At 47.3% G+C, this 25,399-nt stretch overlaps 1 protein-coding gene across 1 annotated transcript in view; it reads left to right on the top strand.

The window, feature by feature from the left end:
• Window positions 1-23,686, top strand: part of LOC137346456 (phosphorylase b kinase gamma catalytic chain, skeletal muscle/heart isoform-like) — a 587,631-nt gene extending 563,945 nt beyond the window's left edge. The window contains exon 10 of the mRNA XM_068009904.1: window positions 23,400-23,686. Coding sequence (XP_067866005.1) covers window positions 23,400-23,669 — 270 coding nt within the window. The 3' untranslated portion in view covers window positions 23,670-23,686. The remainder of the gene's footprint in view (window positions 1-23,399) is intronic.
• Window positions 23,687-25,399: the final 1,713 nt, after the last annotated feature.

The following is a 25,399-nucleotide window of genomic DNA, read 5'->3' as shown; positions in this document are numbered from 1 at the left end:
TGATGGTTTCTAAAATTGTCCCAATCTTCTGGCCTACCACTCATCTTTGCGGCATTGTACACATTTTCTTTCATTTTGATACCATCCTGAACTTCCGCAGTTAGTCACGGATGGTGCATCCTTCTCATAGAGTTCTTCTTTGTCAATGGGATGTATCGTTGATGAGAGTTATGAAGTATCGACTAAAATGTCACCAACAATGCAAAGGGATTGGAGATGTGCAGGAAGGAGTGATTGAAGGAGATGTGCAGTACGGAGGGATTGAAGGAGATGTGCAGTAAGGAGTGATTGAAGGAGATGTGAAGTATGGAGGGATTGAAAGAGATGTGCAGTAAGGAGTGATTGAAGGAGATGTGAAGTATGGAGGGATTGAAAGAGATGTGCAGTACGGAGGGATTGAAGGAGATGTGAAGTATGGAGGGATTGAAAGAGATGTGCAGTACGGAGGGATTGAAGGAGATGTGCTGCACGGAGGGATTGAAGGAGATGTGCAGTACGGAGGGATTGAAGGAGATGTGCAGTGAGGAGGGATTGAAAGAGATGTGCAGTACGGAGGGATTGAAAGAGATGTGCAGTACGGAGGGATTGAAGGAGATGTGAAGTATGGAGGGATTGAAAGAGATGTGCAGTACGGAGGGATTGAAGGAGATGTGCTGCACGGAGGGATTGAAGGAGATGTGCAGTACGGAGGGATTGAAGGAGATGTGCAGTGAGGAGGGATTGAAAGAGATGTGCAGTACGGAGGGATTGAAAGAGATGTGCAGTACGGAGGGATTGAAGGAGATGTGAAGTACGGAGGGATTGAAGGAGATGTGCAGTGAGGAGTGATTGAAGGAGATGTGCAGTACGGAGGGATTGAAGGAGATGTGCTGCACGGAGGGATTGAAAGAGATGTGCAGTATGAAGGGATTGAAGGAGATGTGCTGCACGGAGGGATTGAAGGAGATGTGCAGTGAGGAGTGATTGAAGGAGATGTGAAGTATGGAGGGATTGAAGGAGATGTGCAGTGAGGAGTGATTGAAGGAGATGTGCAGTACGGAGGGATTGAAGGAGATGTGCTGCACGGAGGGATTGAAGGAGATGTGCAGTGAGGAGTGATTGAAGGAGATGTGAAGTATGGAGGGATTGAAGGAGATGTGAAGTATGGAGGGATTGAAGGAGATGTGCAGTGAGGAGGGATTGAAAGAGATGTGCAGTACGGAGGGATTGAAGGAGATGTGCAGTACGGAGGGATTGAAGGAGATGTGCAGTACGGAGGGATTGAAAGAGATGTGCAGTACGGAGGGATTGAAGGAGATGTGCAGTACGGAGGGATTGAAAGAGATGTGCAGTACGGAGGGATTGAAGGAGATGTGAAGTATGGAGGGATTGAAGGAGATGTGCAGTGAGGAGTGATTGAAGGAGATGTGCAGTACGGAGGGATTGAAGGAGATGTGCTGCACGGAGGGATTGAAAGAGATGTGCAGTATGGAGGGATTGAAGGAGATGTGCTGTACGGAGGGATTGAAGGAGATGTGAAGTATGGAGGGATTGAAGGAGATGTGCAGTGAGGAGTGATTGAAGGAGATGTGCAGTACGGAGGGATTGAAGGAGATGTGCTGCACGGAGGGATTGAAAGAGATGTGCAGTACGGAGGGATTGAAAGAGATGTGCAGTACGGAGGGATTGAAGGAGATGTGCTGTACGGAGGGATTGAAAGAGATGTGCAGCAAGGAGTGATTGAAGGAGATGTGCTGCACGGAGGGATTGAAGGAGATGTGCAGTACGGAGGGATTGAAAGAGATGTGCAGTACGGAGGGATTGAAGGAGATGTGCAGTACGGAGGGATTGAAGGAGATGTGCAGTACGGAGGGATTGAAGGAGATGTGAAGTATGGAGGGATTGAAGGAGATGTGCAGTACGGAGGGATTGAAGGAGATGTGCAGTACGGAGGGATTGAAGGAGATGTGCAGTACGGAGGGATTGAAGGAGATGTGCAGCAAGGAGTGATTGAAGGAGATGTGCTGCACGGAGGGATTGAAGGAGATGTGCAGTACGGAGGGATTGAAAGAGATGTGCAGTACGGAGGGATTGAAGGAGATGTGCAGTACGGAGGGATTGAAGGAGATGTGCAGTACGGAGGGATTGAAGGAGATGTGAAGTATGGAGGGATTGAAGGAGATGTGCAGTACGGAGGGATTGAAGGAGATGTGCAGTACGGAGGGATTGAAGGAGATGTGCAGCAAGGAGTGATTGAAGGAGATGTGATGCACGGAGGGATTGAAGGAGATGTGCAGTACGGAGGGATTGAAAGAGATGTGCAGTACGGAGGGATTGAAGGAGATGTGCAGTACGGAGGGATTGAAGGAGATGTGCAGTATGGAGGGATTGAAGGAGATGTGAAGTATGGAGGGATTGAAGGAGATGTGCAGTACGGAGGGATTGAAGGAGATGTGCAGTACGGAGGGATTGAAAGAGATGTGCAGTACGGAGTGATTGAAGGAGATGTGCTGTACGGAGGGATTGAAGGAGATGTGCAGCAAGGAGTGATTGAAGGAGATGTGCTGTACGGAGGGATTGAAGGAGATGTGCTGTACGGAGGGATTGAAAGAGATGTGCAGTACGGAGGGATTGAAGGAGACGTGCAGTACGGAGGGATTGAAAGAGATGTGCAGTACGGAGGGATTGAAAGAGATGTGCAGTACGGAGGGATTGAAAGAGATGTGCAGTACGGAGGGATTGAAAGAGATGTGCAGCAAGGAGTGATTGAAGGAGATGTGCAGTATGGAGGGATTGAAAGAGATGTGCAGTACGGAGGGATTGAAGGAGATGTGCTGTACGGAGGGATTGAAAGAGATGTGCAGCAAGGAGTGATTGAAGGAGATGTGCAGCAAGGAGTGATTGAAGGAGATGTGCTGTACGGAGGGATTGAAGGAGATGTGCAGCAAGGAGTGATTGAAGGAGATGTGCTGTACGGAGGGATTGAAAGAGATGTGCAGCAAGGAGTGATTGAAGGAGATGTGCAGTATGGAGGGATTGAAAGAGATGTGCAGCAAGGAGTGATTGAAGGAGATGTGCAGTGTGGAGGGATTGAAAGAGATGTGCTGTACGGAGGGATTGAAGGAGATGTGCAGCAAGGAGTGATTGAAGGAGATGTGCAGTACGGAGGGATTGAAGGAGATGTGCAGTACGGAGGGATTGAAAGAGATGTGCAGTACGGAGGGATTGAAGGAGATGTGCAGTACGGAGGGATTGAAGGAGATGTGCAGTATGGAGGGATTGAAAGAGATGTGCAGTACGGAGGGATTGAAGGAGATGTGCAGTACGGAGGGATTGAAGGAGATGTGAAGTATGGAGGGATTGAAGGAGATGTGCAGTATGGAGGGATTGAAGGAGATGTGCAGTACGGAGGGATTGAAGGAGATGTGCAGTACGGAGGGATTGAAGGAGATGTGAAGTATGGAGGGATGGAAGGAGATGTGCAGTACGGAGGGATTGAAGGAGATGTGAAGTATGGAGGGATTGAAGGAGATGTGCAGTACGGAGGGATTGAAGGAGATGTGCAGTACGGAGGGATTGAAGGAGATGTGAAGTATGGAGGGATTGAAGGAGATGTGCAGTGAGGAGTGATTGAAGGAGATGTGAAGTATGGAGGGATTGAAAGAGATGTGCAGTACGGAGGGATTGAAGGAGATGTGCTGTACGGAGGGATTGAAAGAGATGTGCAGCAAGGAGTGATTGAAGGAGATGTGCTGCACGGAGGGATTGAAGGAGATGTGCAGTACGGAGGGATTGAAAGAGATGTGCAGTACGGAGGGATTGAAGGAGATGTGCAGTACGGAGGGATTGAAGGAGATGTGCAGTACGGAGGGATTGAAGGAGATGTGAAGTATGGAGGGATTGAAGGAGATGTGCAGTACGGAGGGATTGAAGGAGATGTGCAGTACGGAGGGATTGAAGGAGATGTGCAGTACGGAGGGATTGAAGGAGATGTGCAGCAAGGAGTGATTGAAGGAGATGTGCTGCACGGAGGGATTGAAGGAGATGTGCAGTACGGAGGGATTGAAAGAGATGTGCAGTACGGAGGGATTGAAGGAGATGTGCAGTACGGAGGGATTGAAGGAGATGTGCAGTACGGAGGGATTGAAGGAGATGTGAAGTATGGAGGGATTGAAGGAGATGTGCAGTACGGAGGGATTGAAGGAGATGTGCAGTACGGAGGGATTGAAGGAGATGTGCAGTACGGAGGGATTGAAGGAGATGTGCAGTACGGAGGGATTGAAGGAGATGTGCAGTACGGAGGGATTGAAGGAGATGTGAAGTATGGAGGGATGGAAGGAGATGTGCAGTACGGAGGGATTGAAGGAGATGTGAAGTATGGAGGGATTGAAGGAGATGTGCAGTACGGAGGGATTGAAGGAGATGTGCAGTACGGAGGGATTGAAGGAGATGTGAAGTATGGAGGGATTGAAGGAGATGTGCAGTGAGGAGTGATTGAAGGAGATGTGAAGTATGGAGGGATTGAAAGAGATGTGCAGTACGGAGGGATTGAAGGAGATGTGCTGTACGGAGGGATTGAAAGAGATGTGCAGCAAGGAGTGATTGAAGGAGATGTGCTGCACGGAGGGATTGAAGGAGATGTGCAGTACGGAGGGATTGAAAGAGATGTGCAGTACGGAGGGATTGAAGGAGATGTGCAGTACGGAGGGATTGAAGGAGATGTGCAGTACGGAGGGATTGAAGGAGATGTGAAGTATGGAGGGATTGAAGGAGATGTGCAGTACGGAGGGATTGAAGGAGATGTGCAGTACGGAGGGATTGAAGGAGATGTGCAGTACGGAGGGATTGAAGGAGATGTGCAGCAAGGAGTGATTGAAGGAGATGTGCTGCACGGAGGGATTGAAGGAGATGTGCAGTACGGAGGGATTGAAAGAGATGTGCAGTACGGAGGGATTGAAGGAGATGTGCAGTACGGAGGGATTGAAGGAGATGTGCAGTACGGAGGGATTGAAGGAGATGTGAAGTATGGAGGGATTGAAGGAGATGTGCAGTACGGAGGGATTGAAGGAGATGTGCAGTACGGAGGGATTGAAGGAGATGTGCAGCAAGGAGTGATTGAAGGAGATGTGATGCACGGAGGGATTGAAGGAGATGTGCAGTACGGAGGGATTGAAAGAGATGTGCAGTACGGAGGGATTGAAGGAGATGTGCAGTACGGAGGGATTGAAGGAGATGTGCAGTACGGAGGGATTGAAGGAGATGTGAAGTATGGAGGGATTGAAGGAGATGTGCAGTACGGAGGGATTGAAGGAGATGTGCAGTACGGAGGGATTGAAGGAGATGTGCAGCAAGGAGTGATTGAAGGAGATGTGCTGCACGGAGGGATTGAAGGAGATGTGCAGTACGGAGGGATTGAAAGAGATGTGCAGTACGGAGGGATTGAAGGAGATGTGCAGTACGGAGGGATTGAAGGAGATGTGCAGTACGGAGGGATTGAAGGAGATGTGAAGTATGGAGGGATTGAAGGAGATGTGCAGTACGGAGGGATTGAAGGAGATGTGCAGTACGGAGGGATTGAAGGAGATGTGCAGCAAGGAGTGATTGAAGGAGATGTGATGCACGGAGGGATTGAAGGAGATGTGCAGTACGGAGGGATTGAAAGAGATGTGCAGTACGGAGGGATTGAAGGAGATGTGCAGTACGGAGGGATTGAAGGAGATGTGCAGTACGGAGGGATTGAAGGAGATGTGAAGTATGGAGGGATTGAAGGAGATGTGCAGTACGGAGGGATTGAAGGAGATGTGCAGTACGGAGGGATTGAAAGAGATGTGCAGTACGGAGTGATTGAAGGAGATGTGCTGTACGGAGGGATTGAAGGAGATGTGCAGCAAGGAGTGATTGAAGGAGATGTGCTGTACGGAGGGATTGAAGGAGATGTGCTGTACGGAGGGATTGAAAGAGATGTGCAGTACGGAGGGATTGAAGGAGACGTGCAGTACGGAGGGATTGAAAGAGATGTGCAGTACGGAGGGATTGAAAGAGATGTGCAGTACGGAGGGATTGAAAGAGATGTGCAGTACGGAGGGATTGAAAGAGATGTGCAGCAAGGAGTGATTGAAGGAGATGTGCAGTATGGAGGGATTGAAAGAGATGTGCAGTACGGAGGGATTGAAGGAGATGTGCTGTACGGAGGGATTGAAAGAGATGTGCAGCAAGGAGTGATTGAAGGAGATGTGCAGCAAGGAGTGATTGAAGGAGATGTGCTGTACGGAGGGATTGAAGGAGATGTGCAGCAAGGAGTGATTGAAGGAGATGTGCTGTACGGAGGGATTGAAAGAGATGTGCAGCAAGGAGTGATTGAAGGAGATGTGCAGTATGGAGGGATTGAAAGAGATGTGCAGCAAGGAGTGATTGAAGGAGATGTGCAGTGTGGAGGGATTGAAAGAGATGTGCTGTACGGAGGGATTGAAGGAGATGTGCAGCAAGGAGTGATTGAAGGAGATGTGCAGTACGGAGGGATTGAAGGAGATGTGCAGTACGGAGGGATTGAAAGAGATGTGCAGTACGGAGGGATTGAAGGAGATGTGCAGTACGGAGGGATTGAAGGAGATGTGCAGTATGGAGGGATTGAAAGAGATGTGCAGTACGGAGGGATTGAAGGAGATGTGCAGTACGGAGGGATTGAAGGAGATGTGCAGTACGGAGGGATTGAAGGAGATGTGCAGTACGGAGGGATTGAAGGAGATGTGCAGCAAGGAGTGATTGAAGGAGATGTGATGCACGGAGGGATTGAAGGAGATGTGCAGTACGGAGGGATTGAAAGAGATGTGCAGTACGGAGGGATTGAAGGAGATGTGCAGTACGGAGGGATTGAAGGAGATGTGCAGTACGGAGGGATTGAAGGAGATGTGAAGTATGGAGGGATTGAAGGAGATGTGCAGTACGGAGGGATTGAAGGAGATGTGCAGTACGGAGGGATTGAAAGAGATGTGCAGTACGGAGTGATTGAAGGAGATGTGCTGTACGGAGGGATTGAAGGAGATGTGCAGCAAGGAGTGATTGAAGGAGATGTGCTGTACGGAGGGATTGAAGGAGATGTGCTGTACGGAGGGATTGAAAGAGATGTGCAGTACGGAGGGATTGAAGGAGACGTGCAGTACGGAGGGATTGAAAGAGATGTGCAGTACGGAGGGATTGAAAGAGATGTGCAGTACGGAGGGATTGAAAGAGATGTGCAGTACGGAGGGATTGAAAGAGATGTGCAGCAAGGAGTGATTGAAGGAGATGTGCAGTATGGAGGGATTGAAAGAGATGTGCAGTACGGAGGGATTGAAGGAGATGTGCTGTACGGAGGGATTGAAAGAGATGTGCAGCAAGGAGTGATTGAAGGAGATGTGCAGCAAGGAGTGATTGAAGGAGATGTGCTGTACGGAGGGATTGAAGGAGATGTGCAGCAAGGAGTGATTGAAGGAGATGTGCTGTACGGAGGGATTGAAAGAGATGTGCAGCAAGGAGTGATTGAAGGAGATGTGCAGTATGGAGGGATTGAAAGAGATGTGCAGCAAGGAGTGATTGAAGGAGATGTGCAGTGTGGAGGGATTGAAAGAGATGTGCTGTACGGAGGGATTGAAGGAGATGTGCAGCAAGGAGTGATTGAAGGAGATGTGCAGTACGGAGGGATTGAAGGAGATGTGCAGTACGGAGGGATTGAAAGAGATGTGCAGTACGGAGGGATTGAAGGAGATGTGCAGTACGGAGGGATTGAAGGAGATGTGCAGTATGGAGGGATTGAAAGAGATGTGCAGTACGGAGGGATTGAAGGAGATGTGCAGTACGGAGGGATTGAAGGAGATGTGCAGTACGGAGGGATTGAAGGAGATGTGAAGTATGGAGGGATTGAAGGAGATGTGCAGTATGGAGGGATTGAAGGAGATGTGCAGTACGGAGGGATTGAAGGAGATGTGCAGTACGGAGGGATTGAAGGAGATGTGAAGTATGGAGGGATGGAAGGAGATGTGCAGTACGGAGGGATTGAAGGAGATGTGAAGTATGGAGGGATTGAAGGAGATGTGCAGTACGGAGGGATTGAAGGAGATGTGCAGTACGGAGGGATTGAAGGAGATGTGAAGTATGGAGGGATTGAAGGAGATGTGCAGTGAGGAGTGATTGAAGGAGATGTGAAGTATGGAGGGATTGAAGGAGATGTGAAGTATGGAGGGATTGAAGGAGATGTGCAGTGAGGAGGGATTGAAAGAGATGTGCAGTACGGAGGGATTGAAGGAGATGTGCAGTACGGAGGGATTGAAGGAGATGTGAAGTATGGAGGGATTGAAGGAGATGTGCAGTGAGGAGTGATTGAAGGAGATGTGCAGTACGAAGGGATTGAAGGAGATGTGCAGTACGGAGGGATTGAAAGAGATGTGCAGTACGGAGGGATTGAAGGAGATGTGACGTATGGAGGGATTGAAGGAGATGTGCAGTGAGGAGTGATTGAAGGAGATGTGCAGTACGGAGGGATTGAAGGAGATGTGCTGCACGGAGGGATTGAAAGAGATGTGCAGTATGGAGGGATTGAAGGAGATGTGCTGTACGGAGGGATTGAAGGAGATGTGAAGTATGGAGGGATTGAAGGAGATGTGCAGTGAGGATTGATTGAAGGAGATGTGCAGTACGGAGGGATTGAAGGAGATGTGCTGCACGGAGGGATTGAAAGAGATGTGCAGTACGGAGGGATTGAAAGAGATGTGCAGTACGGAGGGATTGAAGGAGATGTGCTGCACGGAGGGATTGAAAGAGATGTGCAGTACGGAGGGATTGAAGGAGATGTGCTGCACGGAGGGATTGAAAGAGATGTGCAGTACGGAGGGATTGAAAGAGATGTGCAGTACGGAGTGATTGAAGGAGATGTGCTGCACGGAGGGATTGAAGGAGATGTGCAGTACGGAGGGATTGAATGAGATGTGCAGTACGGAGGGATTGAAGGAGATGTGCAGTACGGAGGGATTGAAGGAGATGTGAAGTATGGAGGGATTGAAGGAGATGTGCAGTGAGGAGTGATTGAAGGAGATGTGCAGTACGGAGGGATTGAAGGAGATGTGCTGCACGGAGGGATTGAAAGAGATGTGCAGTACGGAGGGATTGAAGGAGATGTGCAGTACGGAGGGATTGAAAGAGATGTGCAGTACGGAGGGATTGAAGGAGATGTGCAGTACGGAGGGATTGAAAGAGATGTGCAGCAAGGAGTGATTGAAGGAGATGTGCTGTACGGAGGGATTGAAGGAGATGTGCAGCAAGGAGTGATTGAAGGAGATGTGCTGTACGGAGGGATTGAAGGAGATGTGCTGTACGGAGGGATTGAAAGAGATGTGCAGTACGGAGGGATTGAAGGAGATGTGCAGTACGGAGGGATTGAAAGAGATGTGCAGTACGGAGGGATTGAAAGAGATGTGCAGTACGGAGGGATTGAAAGAGATGTGCAGCAAGGAGTGATTGAAGGAGATGTGCAGTATGGAGGGATTGAAAGAGATGTGCTGTACGGAGGGATTGAAAGAGATGTGCAGCAAGGAGTGATTGAAGGAGATGTGCAGTATGGAGGGATTGAAAGAGATGTGCAGCAAGGAGTGATTGAAGGAGATGTGCTGTACGGAGGGATTGAAGGAGATGTGCAGCAAGGAGTGATTGAAGGAGATGTGCAGTATGGAGGGATTGAAAGAGATGTGCAGTACGGAGGGATTGAAGGAGATGTGCAGTACGGAGGGATTGAAGGAGATGTGCAGTACGGAGGGATTGACGGGGATGAGCAGTACGGAGGGATGAAAGGAGATGTGCAGTACAGAGGGATTCACGTAATGTGCAGTATGGAGGGATTGAAGGAGATGTGCAATGTGGAGGGATTGAAGGAGATGTGCAGTACGGAGGGATGAGAGGAGATGTGCAGAACGGAGGGATTGACGGAGATGTGCAGTACGGAGGGATTGACGGGGATGAGCAGTACGGAGGGATGAAAGGAGATGTGCAGTACAGAGGGATTCACGTAAATGTGCAGTGTGGAGGGATTGAAGGAGATGTGCAATGTGGAGGGATTGAAGGAGATGTGCAGAACGGAGGGATTGACGGAGATGTGCAGTGTGGAGAGCTTGAAGGAGATGTGCAGTACGGAGGGATTGAAGGAGATGTGCAGTACGGAGGGATGAGAGGAGATGTGCAGAACGGAGGGATTGACGGAGATGTGCAGTGTGGAGGGATTGAAGGAGATGTGCAGAACGGAGGGATTGACGGAGATGTGCAGTGTGGAGAGCTTGAAGGAGATGTGCAGTACGGAGGGATTGAAGGAGATGTGCAGTACGGAGGGATTGAGGGAGATGTGCAGAATGCTGGGATTGACGGAGATGTGCTGTACGGAGGGATTGAAGGAGATATACAGTGTGGAGGGATTGAAGGAGATGTGCAGTACGGAGGGATTAATGGAGATGTGCAGAACGCAGGGATTGAAGGAGATATACAGTGTGGAGGGATTGAAGGAGATATGCAGAATGCTGGGATTGACGGAGATGTGCAGTATGGAGGGATTGAAGGAGATGTGCAGTACAGAGGGATTGAAGGAGATGTGCCGAATGGAGGGATTGACGGAGATGTGCAATATGGAGAGATTGACAGAGATATACAGTGTGGAGGGTTTGAAGGAGATGTGCAGTACAGAGGGATTAAAGAAATTGTGCAGTATGGAGGGATTGAAGGAGATGTGAAGTATGGAGGGATTGAAGGAGATGTGCAGTACGGAGGGATTGAAGGAGATGTGAAGTATGGAGGGATTGAAGGAGATGTGCAGTACGGAGGGATTGAAGGAGATGTGAAGCATGGAGGGATTGAAGGAGATGTGCAGTATGGAGGGATTGAAGGAGATGTGAAGTATGGAGGGATTGAAGGAGATTAGAATTAGAATTAGAATTAGAACATTACAGCGCAGTACAGGCCCTTCGGCCCTCGATGTTGCGCCGATCATCTGACCTACACTATTCCATTTTCATCCATATGTCTATCCAATGACCATTTAAATGCCCTTAATGTTGGCGAGTCTACTACTGTTGCAGGCAGGGCGTTCCACGCCCCTACTACTCTCTGCGTAAAGAAACTACCTCTGACATCTGTCCTATATCTTTCACCCCTCAACTTAAAGCTATGTCCCCTCGTGTTTGCCATCATCATCCGAGGAAAAAGACTCTCACTATCCACCCTATCTAACCCTCTGATTATCTTATATGTCTCTATTAAGTCACCTCTCCTCCTCCTTCTCTCTAACGAAAACAACCCCAAGTCCCTCAGCCTTTCCTCGTAAGACCTTCCTTCCATACCAGGCAACATCCTAGTAAATCTCCTCTGCACCCTTTCCAAAGCTTCCACATCCTTCCTATAATGCGGTGACCAGAACTGCACGCAATACTCAAGGTGCGGCCTCACCAGAGTTTTGTACAGCTGCATCATGACCTCGTGGCTCCGAAACTCGATCCCCCTACTAATAAAAGCTAACACACCATATGCCTTCTTAACAGCCCTATTAACCTGGGTAGCAACTTTCAGGGATTTATGTACCTGGACACCAAGATCTCTCTGCTCATCTACACTACCAAGAATCTTCCCATTAGCCCAGTACTCTGCATTGCTGTTACTCCTTCCAAAGTGAATCACCTCACACTTCTCCGCATTAAACTCCATTTGCCATCTCTCAGCCCAGCTCTGCAGCCTATCTATGTCCCTCTGTACCCTACAACATCCTTCGACACTATCCACAACTCCACCGACCTTCGTGTCATCCGCAAATTTACTAACCCACCCTTCTACACCCTCATCCAGGTCATTTATAAAAATGACAAACAGCAGTGGCCCCAAAACAGAACCTTGCGGTACACCACTAGTAACTAAACTCCAGGATGAACATTTGCCATCAACCACCACCCTCTGTCTTCTTTCAGCTAGCCAATTTCTGATCCAAAGCTCTAAATCACCTTCAACCCCATACTTCCGTATTTTCTGCAATAGCCTACCGTGGGGAACCTTATCAAACGCCTTACTGAAATCCATATACACCACATCCACGGCTTTACCCTCATCCACCTGTTTGGTCACCTTCTCGAAAAACTCAATAAGGTTTGTGAGGCACGACCTACCTTTCACAAAACCGTGCTGACTATCGCAAATGAACTTATTCTTTTCAAGATGATTATAAATCCTATCTCTTATAACCCTTTCCAACATTTTACCCACAACCGAAGTAAGGCTCACAGGTCTATAATTACCAGGGCTGTCTCTACTCCCCTTCTTGAACAAGGGGACAACATTTGCTGTCCTCCGGCACTACTCCTGTCGACAATGACGACATAAAGATCAAGGACAAAGGCTCTGCAATCTCCTCCCTGGCTTCCCAGAGAATCCTAGGATAAATCCCATCTGGCCCAAGGGACTTATCTATTTTCACTCTTTCCAAAATTGCTAACACCTCCTCCTTGTGAATCTCAATCCCATTTAGCCTAGTTGGCTGTATCTCAGTAATCTCCTCGGCAGCATTTTCTTTCTCTACTGTAAATACTGACGAAAAATATTCATTTAACGCTTCCCCTATCTCCTCTGATTCCGCACACAACTTCCCACTACTATCCTTGATTGGCCCTGTTCTCACTCTTATCATTCTTTTATTCCTGATATACCTATAGAAAGCCTTTGGGTTTTCTTTGATCCTCGCCGCCAATGACTTCTCGTGTCCTCTCCTTCCTCTTCTTAGCCCTCCCTTTAGATCCTTCCTGGCTAGCTTGTAACTCTCAAGCGCCCTAACTGAGCCTTCACGTCTCATCCTAACATAAGCCGCCCTCTTCCTCTTGACAAGCGCTTCAACTTCTTGAGTAAACCACGGCTCCCTCGCTCGACAACTTCCTCCCTGCCTGACAGGTACATACTTATCAAGGACACGCAGTAGCTGCTCCTTGAATAAGCTCCACATTTCGTTTGTGCCCATCCCCTGCAGTTTCCTTCCCCATCCTACACATCCTAAATCTTGCCTAATCGCGTCATAATTTCCTTTCCCCCAGCTATAATTCTTGCCCTGCGGTATATACCTGTCCCTGCCCATCGCTAAGGTAAACCTAACCGAATTGTGATCACTATCGCCAAAGTGCTCACCTACATCTAAATCTAACACCTGGCCGGGTTCATTACCCAGTACCAAATCCAATGTGGCATCGCCCCTGGTTGGCCTGTCCACATGCTGTGTCAGAAAACCCTCCTGCACACACTGGACAAAAACAGACCCATCTAAAGTACTCGAACTACGGTATTTCCAGTCAATATTTGGAAAGTTAAAGTCCCCCATAACCACTACCCTGTTACTCTCGCTCCTGTCGAGAATCATCTTCGCTATCCTTTCCTCTACATCTCTGGAACTATTCGGAGGTCTATAGAAAACACCCAACAGGGTGACCTCTCCTCTCCTGTTTCTAACCTCGGCCCATACTACCTCAGTAGACGAGTCCTCAAACGTCCTTTCTGCCGCTGTAATACTTTCCTTGATTAACAATGCCACACCCCCCCCTCTTTTACCCTCTTCTCTGTTCTTACTGAAACATCTAAATCCCGGAACCTGCAACATCCATTCCTGCCCCTGCTCTACCCATGTCTCTGAAATGGCCACAACATCAGGATCCCAGGTACCAACCCATTCTGCAAGCTCACCCACCTTATTCCGGATGCTCCTGGCGTTGAAGTAGACACACTTTAAACCAAGTTCTTGCTTGCCAGTGCCCTCTTGCATCCCTGTAACCTTATCCCCTACCTCCCTACTCTCAACAGCCTGTACACTGGAACTACAATTTAGGTTCCCATTCCCCTGCTGATTTAGTTTAAACCCCCCTGAAGAGCACTAACAAATCTCCCCCCCAGGATATTGGTACCCCTCTGGTTCAGGTGAAGACCATCCTGTTTGTAGAGGTCCCACCTACCCCAGAAAGAGCCCCAATTATCCAGGAAACCAAAACCCTCCCTCCTACACCATCCCTGCAGCCACGTGTTCAACTCCTCTGTGAAGTATGGAGGGTTTGAAGGAGATGTGAAGTGTGGAGGGATTGAAGGAGATGTGAAGTATGGAGGGATTGAAGGAGATGTGCAGTATGGAAGGATTGAAGGAGATGTGAAGTATGGAGGGATTGAAGGAGATGTGCAGTATGGAAGGATTGAAGGAGATGTGAAGTATGGAGGGATTGAAGGAGATGTGAAGTATGGAGGGATTGAAGGAGATGTGAAGTATGGAGGGATTGAAGGAGATGTGAAGTATGGAGGGATTGAAGGAGATGTGCAGTATGGAAGGATTGAAGGAGATGTGAAGTATGGAGGGATTGAAGGAGATGTGAAGTATGGAGGGATTGAAGGAGATGTGAAGTATGGAGGGATTGAAGGAGATGTGCAGTATGGAAGGATTGAAGGAGATGTGAAGTATGGAGGGATTGAAGGAGATGTGAAGTATGGAGGGATTGAAGGAGATGTGCTGTACGGAGGGATTGAAGGAGATGTGAAGTATGGAGGGATTGAAGGAGATGTGAAGTATGGAGGGATTGAAGGAGATGTGAAGTATGGAAGGATTGAAGGAGATGTGAAGTATGGAGGGATTGAAGGAGATGTGCAGTATGGAAGGATTGAAGGAGATGTGAAGTATGGAGGGATTGAAGGAGATGTGCTGTACGGAGGGATTGAAGGAGATGTGAAGTATGGAGGGATTGAAGGAGATGTGAAGTATGGAGGGATTGAAGGAGATGTGAAGTATGGAAGGATTGAAGGAGATGTGAAGTATGGAGGGATTGAAGGAGATGTGCAGTATGGAGGGATTGAAGGAGATGTGAAGTATGGAGGGATTGAAGGAGATGTGCAGTATGGAGGGATTGAAGGAGATGTGAAGTATGGAGGGATTGAAGGAGATGTGAAGTATGGAGGGATTGAAGGAGATGTGCAGTATGGAGGGATTGAAGGAGATGTGAAGTATGGAGGGATTGAAGGAGATGTGAAGTATGGAGGGATTGAAGGAGATGTGCAGTATGGAGGGATTGAAGGAGATGTGAAGTATGGAGGGATTGAAGGAGATGTGAAGTATGGAGGGATTGAAGGAGATGTGCAGTGTGGAGGGATTGAAGGAGATGTGAAGTATGGAGGGATTGAAGGAGATGTGCAGTATGGAGGGATTGAAGGAGATTTGAAGTATGGAGGGATTGAAGGAGATGTGCAGTATGGAGGGATTGAAGGAGATGTGAAGTATGGAGGGATTGAAGGAGATGTGAAGTATGGAGGGATTGAAGGAGATGTGAAGTATGGAGGGATTGAAGGAGATGTGAAGAATGGAAGTTTTGAAGGAGAAGTGAAGTATGGAGGGATTGAAGGAGATGTGAAGTATGGAAGTTTTGAAGGAGATGTGAAGTATGGAGGGATTGAAGGAGATGTGAAGTATGGAGGGATTGAAGGAGATGTGCTGTACGGAGGGATTGAAGGAGATGTGAAGTATGGAGGGATTGAAGGAGATGTGCAGTATGGAGGGATTGAAGGAGATGTGAAGTATGGAGGGATTGAAGGAGATGTGAAGTATGGAGGGATTGAAGGAGATGTGAAGTATGGAAGTTTTGAAGGAGATGTGCAGTATGGAGGGATTGAAGGAGATGTGCAGTATGGAGGGATTGAAGGAGATGTGAAGTACGGAGGGATTGAAGGAGATGTGAAGTATGGAGGGATTGAAGGAGATGTGCAGTATGGAGGGATTGAAGGAGATGTGCTGTACGGAGGGATTGAAGGAGATGCGAAGTATGGAGGGATTGAAGGAGATGTGAAGTATGGAGGGATTGAAGGAGATGTGCTGTATGGAGGGATTGAAGGAGATGTGCTGTACGGAGGGATTGAAGGAGATGTGAAGTATGGAAGTTTTGAAGGAGATGTGCAGTATGGAGGGATTGAAGGAGATGTGAAGTATGGAAGTTTTGAAGGAGATGTGCAGTATGGAGGGATTGAAGGAGATGTGAAGTATGGAAGTTCTGAAGGAGATGTGCAGTATGGAGGGATTGAAGGAGATGTGCTGTACGGAGGGATTGAAGGAGATGTGAAGTATGGAGGGATTGAAGGAGATGTGAAGTATGGAGGGATTGAAGGAGATGTGAAGTATGGAGGGAATGAAGGAGATGTGCAGTATGGAGGGATTGAAGGAGATGTGAAGTATGGAGGGATTGAAGGAGATGTGAAGTACGGAGGGATTGAAGGAGATGTGAAGTACGGAGGGATTGAAGGAGATGTGCAGTACGGAGGGATTGAAGGAGATGTGAAGTATGGAGGGATTGAAGGAGATGTGCAGTATGGAGGGATTGAAGAAGATGTGAAGTATGGAGGGATTGAAGGAGATGTGAAGTATGGAGGGATTGAAGGAGATGTGCAGTATGGAGGGATTGAAGGAGATGTGAAGTATGGAGGGATTGAAGGAGATGTGCAGTATGGAGGGATTGAAGGAGATGTGAAGTATGGAGGGATTGAAGGAGATGTGCAGTATGGAGGGATTGAAGAAGATGTGAAGTATGGAGGGATTGAAGGAGATGTGAAGTATGGAGGGATTGAAGGAGATGTGCTGTATGGAGGGATTGAAGGAGATGTGAAGTATGGAGGGCTTGAAGGAGATGTGCAGTATGGAGGGATTGAAGGAGATGTGCTGTACGGAGGGATTGAAGGAGATGTGAAGTATGGAGGGATTGAAGGAGATGTGAAGTATGGAGGGATTGAAGGAGATGTGCTGTACGGAGGGTTTGAAGGAGATGTGAAGTATGGAGGGATTGAAGGAGATGTGAAGTATGGAAGTTTTGAAGGAGATGTGCAGTATGGAGGGATTGAAGGAGATGTGAAGTATGGAGGGATTGAAGGAGATGTGAAGTATGGAGAGATTGAAGGAGATGTGCAGTATGGAGGGATTGAAGGAGATGTGAAGTATGGACGGATTGAAGGAGATGTGCAGTATGGAGGGAATGAAGGAGATGTGCAGTATGGAGGGATTGAAGGAGATGTGCAGTATGGAGGGATTGAAGGAGATGTGCTGTACGGAGGGTTTGAAGGAGATGTGAAGTATGGAGGGATTGAAGGAGATGTGAAGTATGGAGGGATTGAAGGAGATGTGCAGTACGGAGGGATTGAAGGAGATGTGAAGTATGGAAGGATTGAAGGAGATGTGAAGTATGGAGGGATTGAAGGAGATGTGCAGTATGGAAGGATTGAAGGAGATGTGAAGTATGGAGGGATTGAAGGAGATGTGAAGTATGGAGGGATTGAAGGAGATGTGAAGTATGGAGGGATTGAAGGAGATGTGCAGTATGGAAGGATTGAAGGAGATGTGAAGTATGGAGGGATTGAAGGAGATGTGAAGTATGGAGGGATTGAAGGAGATGTGCTGTACGGAGGGATTGAAGGAGATGTGAAGTATGGAGGGATTGAAGGAGATGTGAAGTATGGAGGGATTGAAGGAGATGTGAAGTATGGAAGGATTGAAGGAGATGTGAAGTATGGAGGGATTGAAGGAGATGTGCAGTATGGAAGGATTGAAGGAGATGTGAAGTATGGAGGGATTGAAGGAGATGTGCTGTACGGAGGGATTGAAGGAGATGTGAAGTATGGAGGGATTGAAGGAGATGTGAAGTATGGAGGGATTGAAGGAGATGTGAAGTATGGAAGGATTGAAGGAGATGTGAAGTATGGAGGGATTGAAGGAGATGTGCAGTATGGAGGGATTGAAGGAGATGTGAAGTATGGAGGGATTGAAGGAGATGTGCAGTATGGAGGGATTGAAGGAGATGTGAAGTATGGAGGGATTGAAGGAGATGTGAAGTATGGAGGGATTGAAGGAGATGTGCAGTATGGAGGGATTGAAGGAGATGTGAAGTATGGAGGGATTGAAGGCGATGTGAAGTATGGAGGGATTGAAGGAGATGTGCAGTATGGAGGGATTGAAGGAGATGTGAAGTATGGAGGGATTGAAGGAGATGTGAAGTATGGAGGGATTGAAGGAGATGTGCAGTGTGGAGGGATTGAAGGAGATGTGAAGTATGGAGGGATTGAAGGAGATGTGCAGTATGGAGGGATTGAAGGAGATTTGAAGTATGGAGGGATTGAAGGAGATGTGCAGTATGGAGGGATTGAAGGAGATGTGAAGTATGGAGGGATTGAAGGAGATGTGAAGTATGGAGGGATTGAAGGAGATGTGAAGTATGGAGGGATTGAAGGAGATGTGAAGAATGGAAGTTTTGAAGGAGATGTGAAGTATGGAGGGATTGAAGGAGATGTGAAGTATGGAAGTTTTGAAGGAGATGTGAAGTATGGAGGGATTGAAGGAGATGTGAAGTATGGAGGGATTGAAGGAGATGTGCTGTACGGAGGGATTGAAGGAGATGTGAAGTATGGAGGGATTGAAGGAGATGTGCAGTATGGAGGGATTGAAGGAGATGTGAAGTATGGAGGGATTGAAGGAGATGTGAAGTATGGAGGGATTGAAGGAGATGTGAAGTATGGAAGTTTTGAAGGAGATGTGCAGTATGGAGGGATTGAAGGAGATGTGCAGTATGGAGGGATTGAAGGAGATGTGAAGTACGGAGGGATTGAAGGAGATGTGAAGTATGGAGGGATTGAAGGAGATGTGCAGTATGGAGGGATTGAAGGAGATGTGCTGTACGGAGGGATTGAAGGAGATGCGAAGTATGGAGGGATTGAAGGAGATGTGAAGTATGGAGGGATTGAAGGAGATGTGCTGTATGGAGGGATTGAAGGAGATGTGCTGTACGGAGGGATTGAAGGAGATGTGAAGTATGGAAGTTTTGAAGGAGATGTGCAGTATGGAGGGATTGAAGGAGATGTGAAGTATGGAAGTTTTGAAGGAGATGTGCAGTATGGAGGGATTGAAGGAGATGTGAAGTATGGAAGTTCTGAAGGAGATGTGCAGTATGGAGGGATTGAAGGAGATGTGCTGTACGGAGGGATTGAAGGAGATGTGAAGTATGGAGGGATTGAAGGAGATGTGAAGTATGGAGGGATTGAAGGAGATGTGAAGTATGGAGGGAATGAAGGAGATGTGCAGTATGGAGGGATTGAAGGAGATGTGAAGTATGACGGGATTGAAGGAGATGTGAAGTACGGAGGGATTGAAGGAGATGTGAAGTACGGAGGGATTGAAGGAGATGTGCAGTACGGAGGGATTGAAGGAGATGTGAAGTATGGAGGGATTGAAGGAGATGTGAAGTATGGAGGGATTGAAGGAGATGTGCAGTATGGAGGGATTGAAGGAGATGTGAAGTATGGAGGGATTGAAGGAGATGTGCAGTATGGAGGGATTGAAGGAGATGTGAAGTATGGAGGGATTGAAGGAGATGTGCAGTATGGAGGGATTGAAGAAGATGTGAAGTATGGAGGGATTGAAGGAGATGTGAAGTATGGAGGGATTGAAGGAGATGTGCTGTATGGAGGGATTGAAGGAGATGTGAAGTATGGAGGGATTGAAGGAGATGTGCAGTATGGAGGGATTGAAGGAGATGTGCTGTACGGAGGGATTGAAGGAGATGTGAAGTATGGAGGGATTGAAGGAGATGTGAAGTATGGAGGGATTGAAGGAGATGTGCTGTACGGAGGGTTTGAAGGAGATGTGAAGTATGGAGGGATTGAAGGAGATGTGAAGTATGGAAGTTTTGAAGGAGATGTGCAGTATGGAGGGATTGAAGGAGATGTGAAGTATGGAGGGATTGAAGGAGATGTGAAGTATGGAGAGATTGAAGGAGATGTGCAGTATGGAGGGATTGAAGGAGATGTGAAGTATGGACGGATTGAAGGAGATGTGCAGTATGGAGGGAATGAAGGAGATGTGCAGTATGGAGGGATTGAAGGAGATGTGCAGTATGGAGGGATTGAAGGAGATGTGCTGTACGGAGGGTTTGAAGGAGATGTGAAGTATGGAGGGATTGAAGGAGATGTGAAGTATGGAGGGATTGAAGGAGATGTGCAGTACGGAGGGATTGAAGGAGATGTGAAGTATGGAGGGATTGAAGGAGATGTGAAGTATGGAGGGATTGAAGGAGATGTGCAGTACGGAGGGATTGAAGGAGATGTGAAGTATGGAGGGATTGAAGGAGATGTGAAGTATGGAGGGATTGAAGGAGATGTGAAGTATGGAAGTTTTGAAGGAGATGTGCAGTATGGAGGGATTGAAGGAGATGTGCTGTACGGAGGGATTGAAGGAGATGTGAAGTATGGAGGGATTGAAGGAGATGTGCAGTATGGAGGGATTGAAGGAGATGTGCTGTACGGAGGGATTGAAGGAGATGTGAAGTATGGAGGGATTGAAGGAGATGTGCAGTACGGAGGGATTGAAGGAGATGTGAAGTATGGAGGGATTGAAGGAGATGTGAAGTATGGAGGGATTGAAGGAGATGTGAAGTATGGAAGTTTTGAAGGAGATGTGCAGTATGGAGGGATTGAAGGAGATGTGCTGTACGGAGGGATTGAAGGAGATGTAAAGTATGGAGGGATTGAAGGAGATGTGCTGTACGGAGGGATTGAAGGAGATGTGAAGTATGGAGGGATTGAAGGAGATGTGAAGTATGGAGGGATTGAAGGAGATGTGAAGTATGGAGGGATTGAAGGAGATGTGCTGTACGGAGGGTTTGAAGGAGATGTGAAGTATGGAGGGATTGAAGGAGATGTGAAGTATGGAAGTTTTGAAGGAGATGTGCAGTATGGAGGGATTGAAGGAGATGTGAAGTATGGAGGGATTGAAGGAGATGTGAAGTATGGAGAGATTGAAGGAGATGTGCAGTATGGAGGGATTGAAGGAGATGTGAAGTATGGAGGGATTGAAGGAGATGTGCAGTATGGAGGGAATGAAGGAGATGTGCAGTATGGAGGGATTGAAGGAGATGTGCAGTATGGAGGGATTGAAGGAGATGTGCAGTATGGAGGGATTGAAGGAGATGTGAAGTATGGAGGGATTGAAGAAGATGTGCAGTATGGAGGGATTGAAGGAGATGTGAAGTATGGAGGGATTGAAGGAGATGTGAAGTATGGAGGGATTGAAGGAGATGTGAAGTATGGAGGGATTGAAGGAGATGTGCAGTATGGAGGGATTGAAGGAGATGTGAAGTATGGAGGGATTGAAGGAGATGTGAAGTATGGAGGGATTGAAGGAGATGTGAAGTATGGAGGGATTGAAGGAGATGTGCAGTATGGAGGGATTGAAGGAGATGTGAAGGATGGAGGGATTGAAGGAGATGTGCAGTATGGAGGGATTGAAGGAGATGTGAAGTATGGAGGGATTGAAGGAGATGTGAAGTATGGAGGGATTGAAGGAGATGTGCAGTATGGAGGGATTGAAGGAGATGTGAAGTATGGAGGGATTGAAGGAGATGTGAAGTAGGGAGGGATTGAAGGAGATGTGAAGTATGAAAGTTTTGAAGGAGATGTGAAGTATGGAGGGATTGAAGGAGATGTGCAGTATGGAGGGATTGAAGGAGATGTGAAGTATGGAGGGATTGAAGGAGATGTGAAGTATGGAAGTTTTGAAGGAGATGTGCAGTATGGAGGGATTGAAGGAGATGTGAAGTATGGAGGGATTGAAGGAGATGTGCAGTATGGAGGGAATGAAGGAGATGTGCAGTATGGAGGGATTGAAGGAGATGTGCAGTATGGAGGGATTGAAGGAGATGTGAAGTATGGAGGGATTGAAGGAGATGTGCAGTATGGAGGGAATGAAGGAGATGTGCAGTATGGAGGGATTGAAGGAGATGTGCAGTATGGAGGGATTGAAGGAGATGTCAAGTATGGAGGGATTGAAGGAGATGTGCAGTGCGGAGGGATTGAAGGAGATGTGCAGTATGGAGGGATTGAAGGAGATGTGAAGTATGGAGGGAATGAAGGAGATGTGCAGTATGGAGGGATTGAAGGAGATGTGAAGTATGGAGGGAATGAAGGAGATGTGCAGTATGGAGGGATTGAAGGAGATGTGAAGTATGGAGGGAATGAAGGAGATGTGCAGTATGGAGGGATTGAAGGAGATGTGAAGTATGGAGGGATTGAAGGAGATGTGCAGTATGGAGGGAATGAAGGAGATGTGCAGTATGGAGGGATTGAAGGAGATGTGCAGTATGGAGGGATTGAAGGAGATGTGAAGTATGGAGGGATTGAAGGAGATGTGAAGTATGGAGGGATTGAAGGAGATGTGCAGTACGGAGGGATTGAAGGAGATGTGAAGTATGGAGGGATTGAAGGAGATGTGAAGTATGGAGGGATTGAAGGAGATGTGCAGTACGGAGGGATTGAAGGAGATGTGCAGTACGGAGGGATTGAAGGAGATGTGAAGTATGGAGGGATTGAAGGAGATGTGAAGTATGGAGGGATTGAAGGAGATGTGAAGTATGGAGGGATTGAAGGAGATGTGCAGTATGGAGGGATTGAAGGAGATGTGAAGTATGGAGGGATTGAAGGAGATGTGAAGTATGGAGGGATTGAAGGAGATGTGAAGTATGGAGGGATTGAAGGAGATGTGAAGTATGGAGGGATTGAAGGAGATGTGAAGTATGGAGGGATTGAAGGAGATGTGAAGTATGGAGGGATTGAAGGAGATGTGAAGTATGGAGGGATTGAAGGAGATGTGTTGTACGGAGGGATTGAAGGAGATGTGAAGTATGGTGGGATTGAAGGAGATGTGAAGTATGGAGGGATTGAAGGAGATGTGCAGTATGGAGGGATTGAAGGAGATGTGAAGTATGGAGGGATTGAAGGAGATGTGAAGTATGGAGGGATTGAAGGAGATGTGAAGTATGGAGGGATTGAAGGAGATGTGCAGTATGGAGGGAATGAAGGAGATGTGCAGTATGGAGGGATTGAAGGAGATGTGCAGTATGGAGGGATTGAAGGAGATGTGAAGTATGGAGGGATTGAAGGAGATGTGCAGTATGGAGGGATTGAAGGAGATGTGCAGTACGGAGGGATTGAAGGAGATGTGAAGTATGGAGGGATTGAAGGAGATGTGAAGTATGGAGGGATTGAAGGAGATGTGAAGTATGGAGGGATTGAAGGAGATGTGAAGTATGGAGGGATTGAAGGAGATGTGAAGTATGGAGGGATTGAAGGAGATGTGAAGTATGGAGGTATTGAAGGAGATGTGAAGTATGGAGGGATTGAAGGAGATGTGCAGTATGGAGGGATTGAAGGAGATGTGAAGTATGGAGGGATTGAAGGAGATGTGAAGTATGGAGGGATTGAAGGAGATGTGACGTACCCCGAGATTGAGGGAGTTTTGCAGTGTGGAGAGTTTGAACGATATGTGCAGTATGGTGGGTTTTAAATTTGGTCCCCTGATCGATAACCCTATTCTGGGTTATGTTTTCTAGACAATCATCTGGACTGTACTGGCCTCAGTTCGCATTTACTACAACTATCGTCGAGCAAAGCCCCTCACCAAGCAGGTGCTGATTCGAGACCCTTACGCTTTTAAGGGAATTCGTAAAGTCATCGATGGCTGTGCCTTCAAGGTGTATGGACACTGGGTGAAGAAAGGTTTGCAGCAGAACCGAGCAGCCTTGTTTGAGAATTCTCCAAAAGCCTTCTTGTTCTCTTTAGGCACTGATTTTGATGCTGCGTCTGGAGAACTATTGGAATAAATGCTGCCTCTTTTCAATTATTGCTAATAGCTTGGCATAACTGTCCTGACATTCTCCGGCCACAATCTCTGATCCCCACTTCCCTCTTAAGTTATTCATTGTTCTAATGCATTGGGTGTGGGTGTGATAGTCTAATTGCTAATTTAATACTGATATTAAAATGCCAGTGTGACCCCAACATAGTGATTAGAATCCAGGGCGGATGTGTATGAGGAGCTCTCTGTTTAGTGCACTGCTAGGTGTCAGTGTGAGTCCACCTCCTTTATGATGGTGCTCCAGTGGTACCATGTTCAGTGTGCCTGTTCCATCTCATCAATTCTAACTGATAGCAGTAACATGTGCCGACCTCTCCTCTCCCAAATGCAGGTACCTTTGTGCTCCTCGGCCTTTCTGGCTTGATTTGCATCCTAAGGGTCCGTGGCCTTCTCCTGGCCACGCCAACCAACTATATCTAATTCTGGTCTCTTGTGCATTCTGGACCTCCTTCACTCTCCCATTCACAGCCATTCCTTCAGCTGTCTAGACATCATGCTCTGGAATTCCCTCCTTCTTTAAGACACTCTCTTAAAATCTACCTTTTTGATCAAGAATTTAGTCGTTCCTTGTCCTTAGCTCAAAGAACAAAGAACAGGACAGCACAGGAACAGGCCATTCGGCCCTCCAAGCCTGCACCGATCTTAATGCTTGCCTAAACTAAAACCTTCTGCACTTCCAGGGTCCATATCCCTCTCTTCCCATCCTATTCATGTATTTGTCAAGATCCCTCTTAAACGTTGCTATCGTACCTACTTCCACCACCTCCCCCGGCAGTAAGTTCCAGGCACTCACCACCCTCTGTGCAAGACGCCCAACACCTCCTCCTTATTGATATCGACATGACCCAGACAATCTACACTCCCTACCCTGGACTCATCATCCACCAAGTCCTTCTCTTGGGTGAATACTAATGCAAAGTACTCATTTAGTACCTCGCCCATTTCGGCTGGCTGCACACATAGATTCCCTCCTCTGTCCTTGAGTGGGCCAACCCTTTCCCTGGCTACCCTCTTGCTGTTTATATACGTATAAAAAGCCTTGGGATTATCCTTCATCCTGTTTGCCAATGACTTTTCATGACCCCTTTTAGCCCTCCTGAATCCTTGCTTAAGTTCCTTCCTACTTTCTTTATATTCCTCAAGGGCTTCGTCTGTTCCCAGCCTTCTAGCCCTTACGAATGCTTCCTTTTTCTTTTTGACTAGGCTCACGATATCCCTCGGTTATTTTATCGCTCGGTATCAATTTTTTTGTCTATTGCACTTATGTGAAGCAACTTGAGGCATTTTTTCTGTGTTAAATTTACTACATAAGTAAATTACATAAATGCAAGTTTTTGTTGCTGACTTTTTCTTTTTCTTTTAGTTTTGTATCACTATTTTGGTCACTTGACCTTACTGTTCTCAATACTCTCTCAACCTCTTTTTTTGTGGGCTTTTGCCTTTTCCCCTAAGTTATCTCTCACATCTGCTCTCGACACAATTGTGCTGGGACTGTCACATTAGTTTTAAAAGCTTTGTTTCCTTTTCTTCCCATACTGTTTCAGCTGTCCCCATTCTGCTCCATGCCTCGAATGTTAAAAACACTTTATTTACAATTTGAACCCCTTAAAATCTTTGGTAAAATGGAGAATCATTACTCACTTGGCAAAGTAAGATGCAATTAAACTGTCTGAAACTAAGCACATCTCCCATGGA

Source organism: Heterodontus francisci, chromosome 30, assembly GCF_036365525.1.
Source record: "Heterodontus francisci isolate sHetFra1 chromosome 30, sHetFra1.hap1, whole genome shotgun sequence".
In the NCBI taxonomy this organism is placed as follows: Eukaryota; Metazoa; Chordata; class Chondrichthyes; order Heterodontiformes; family Heterodontidae; genus Heterodontus; species Heterodontus francisci.
The sequence above is the reverse complement of the archived record's forward strand: the minus strand, read 5'-3'. Positions and strand labels throughout refer to the sequence as shown.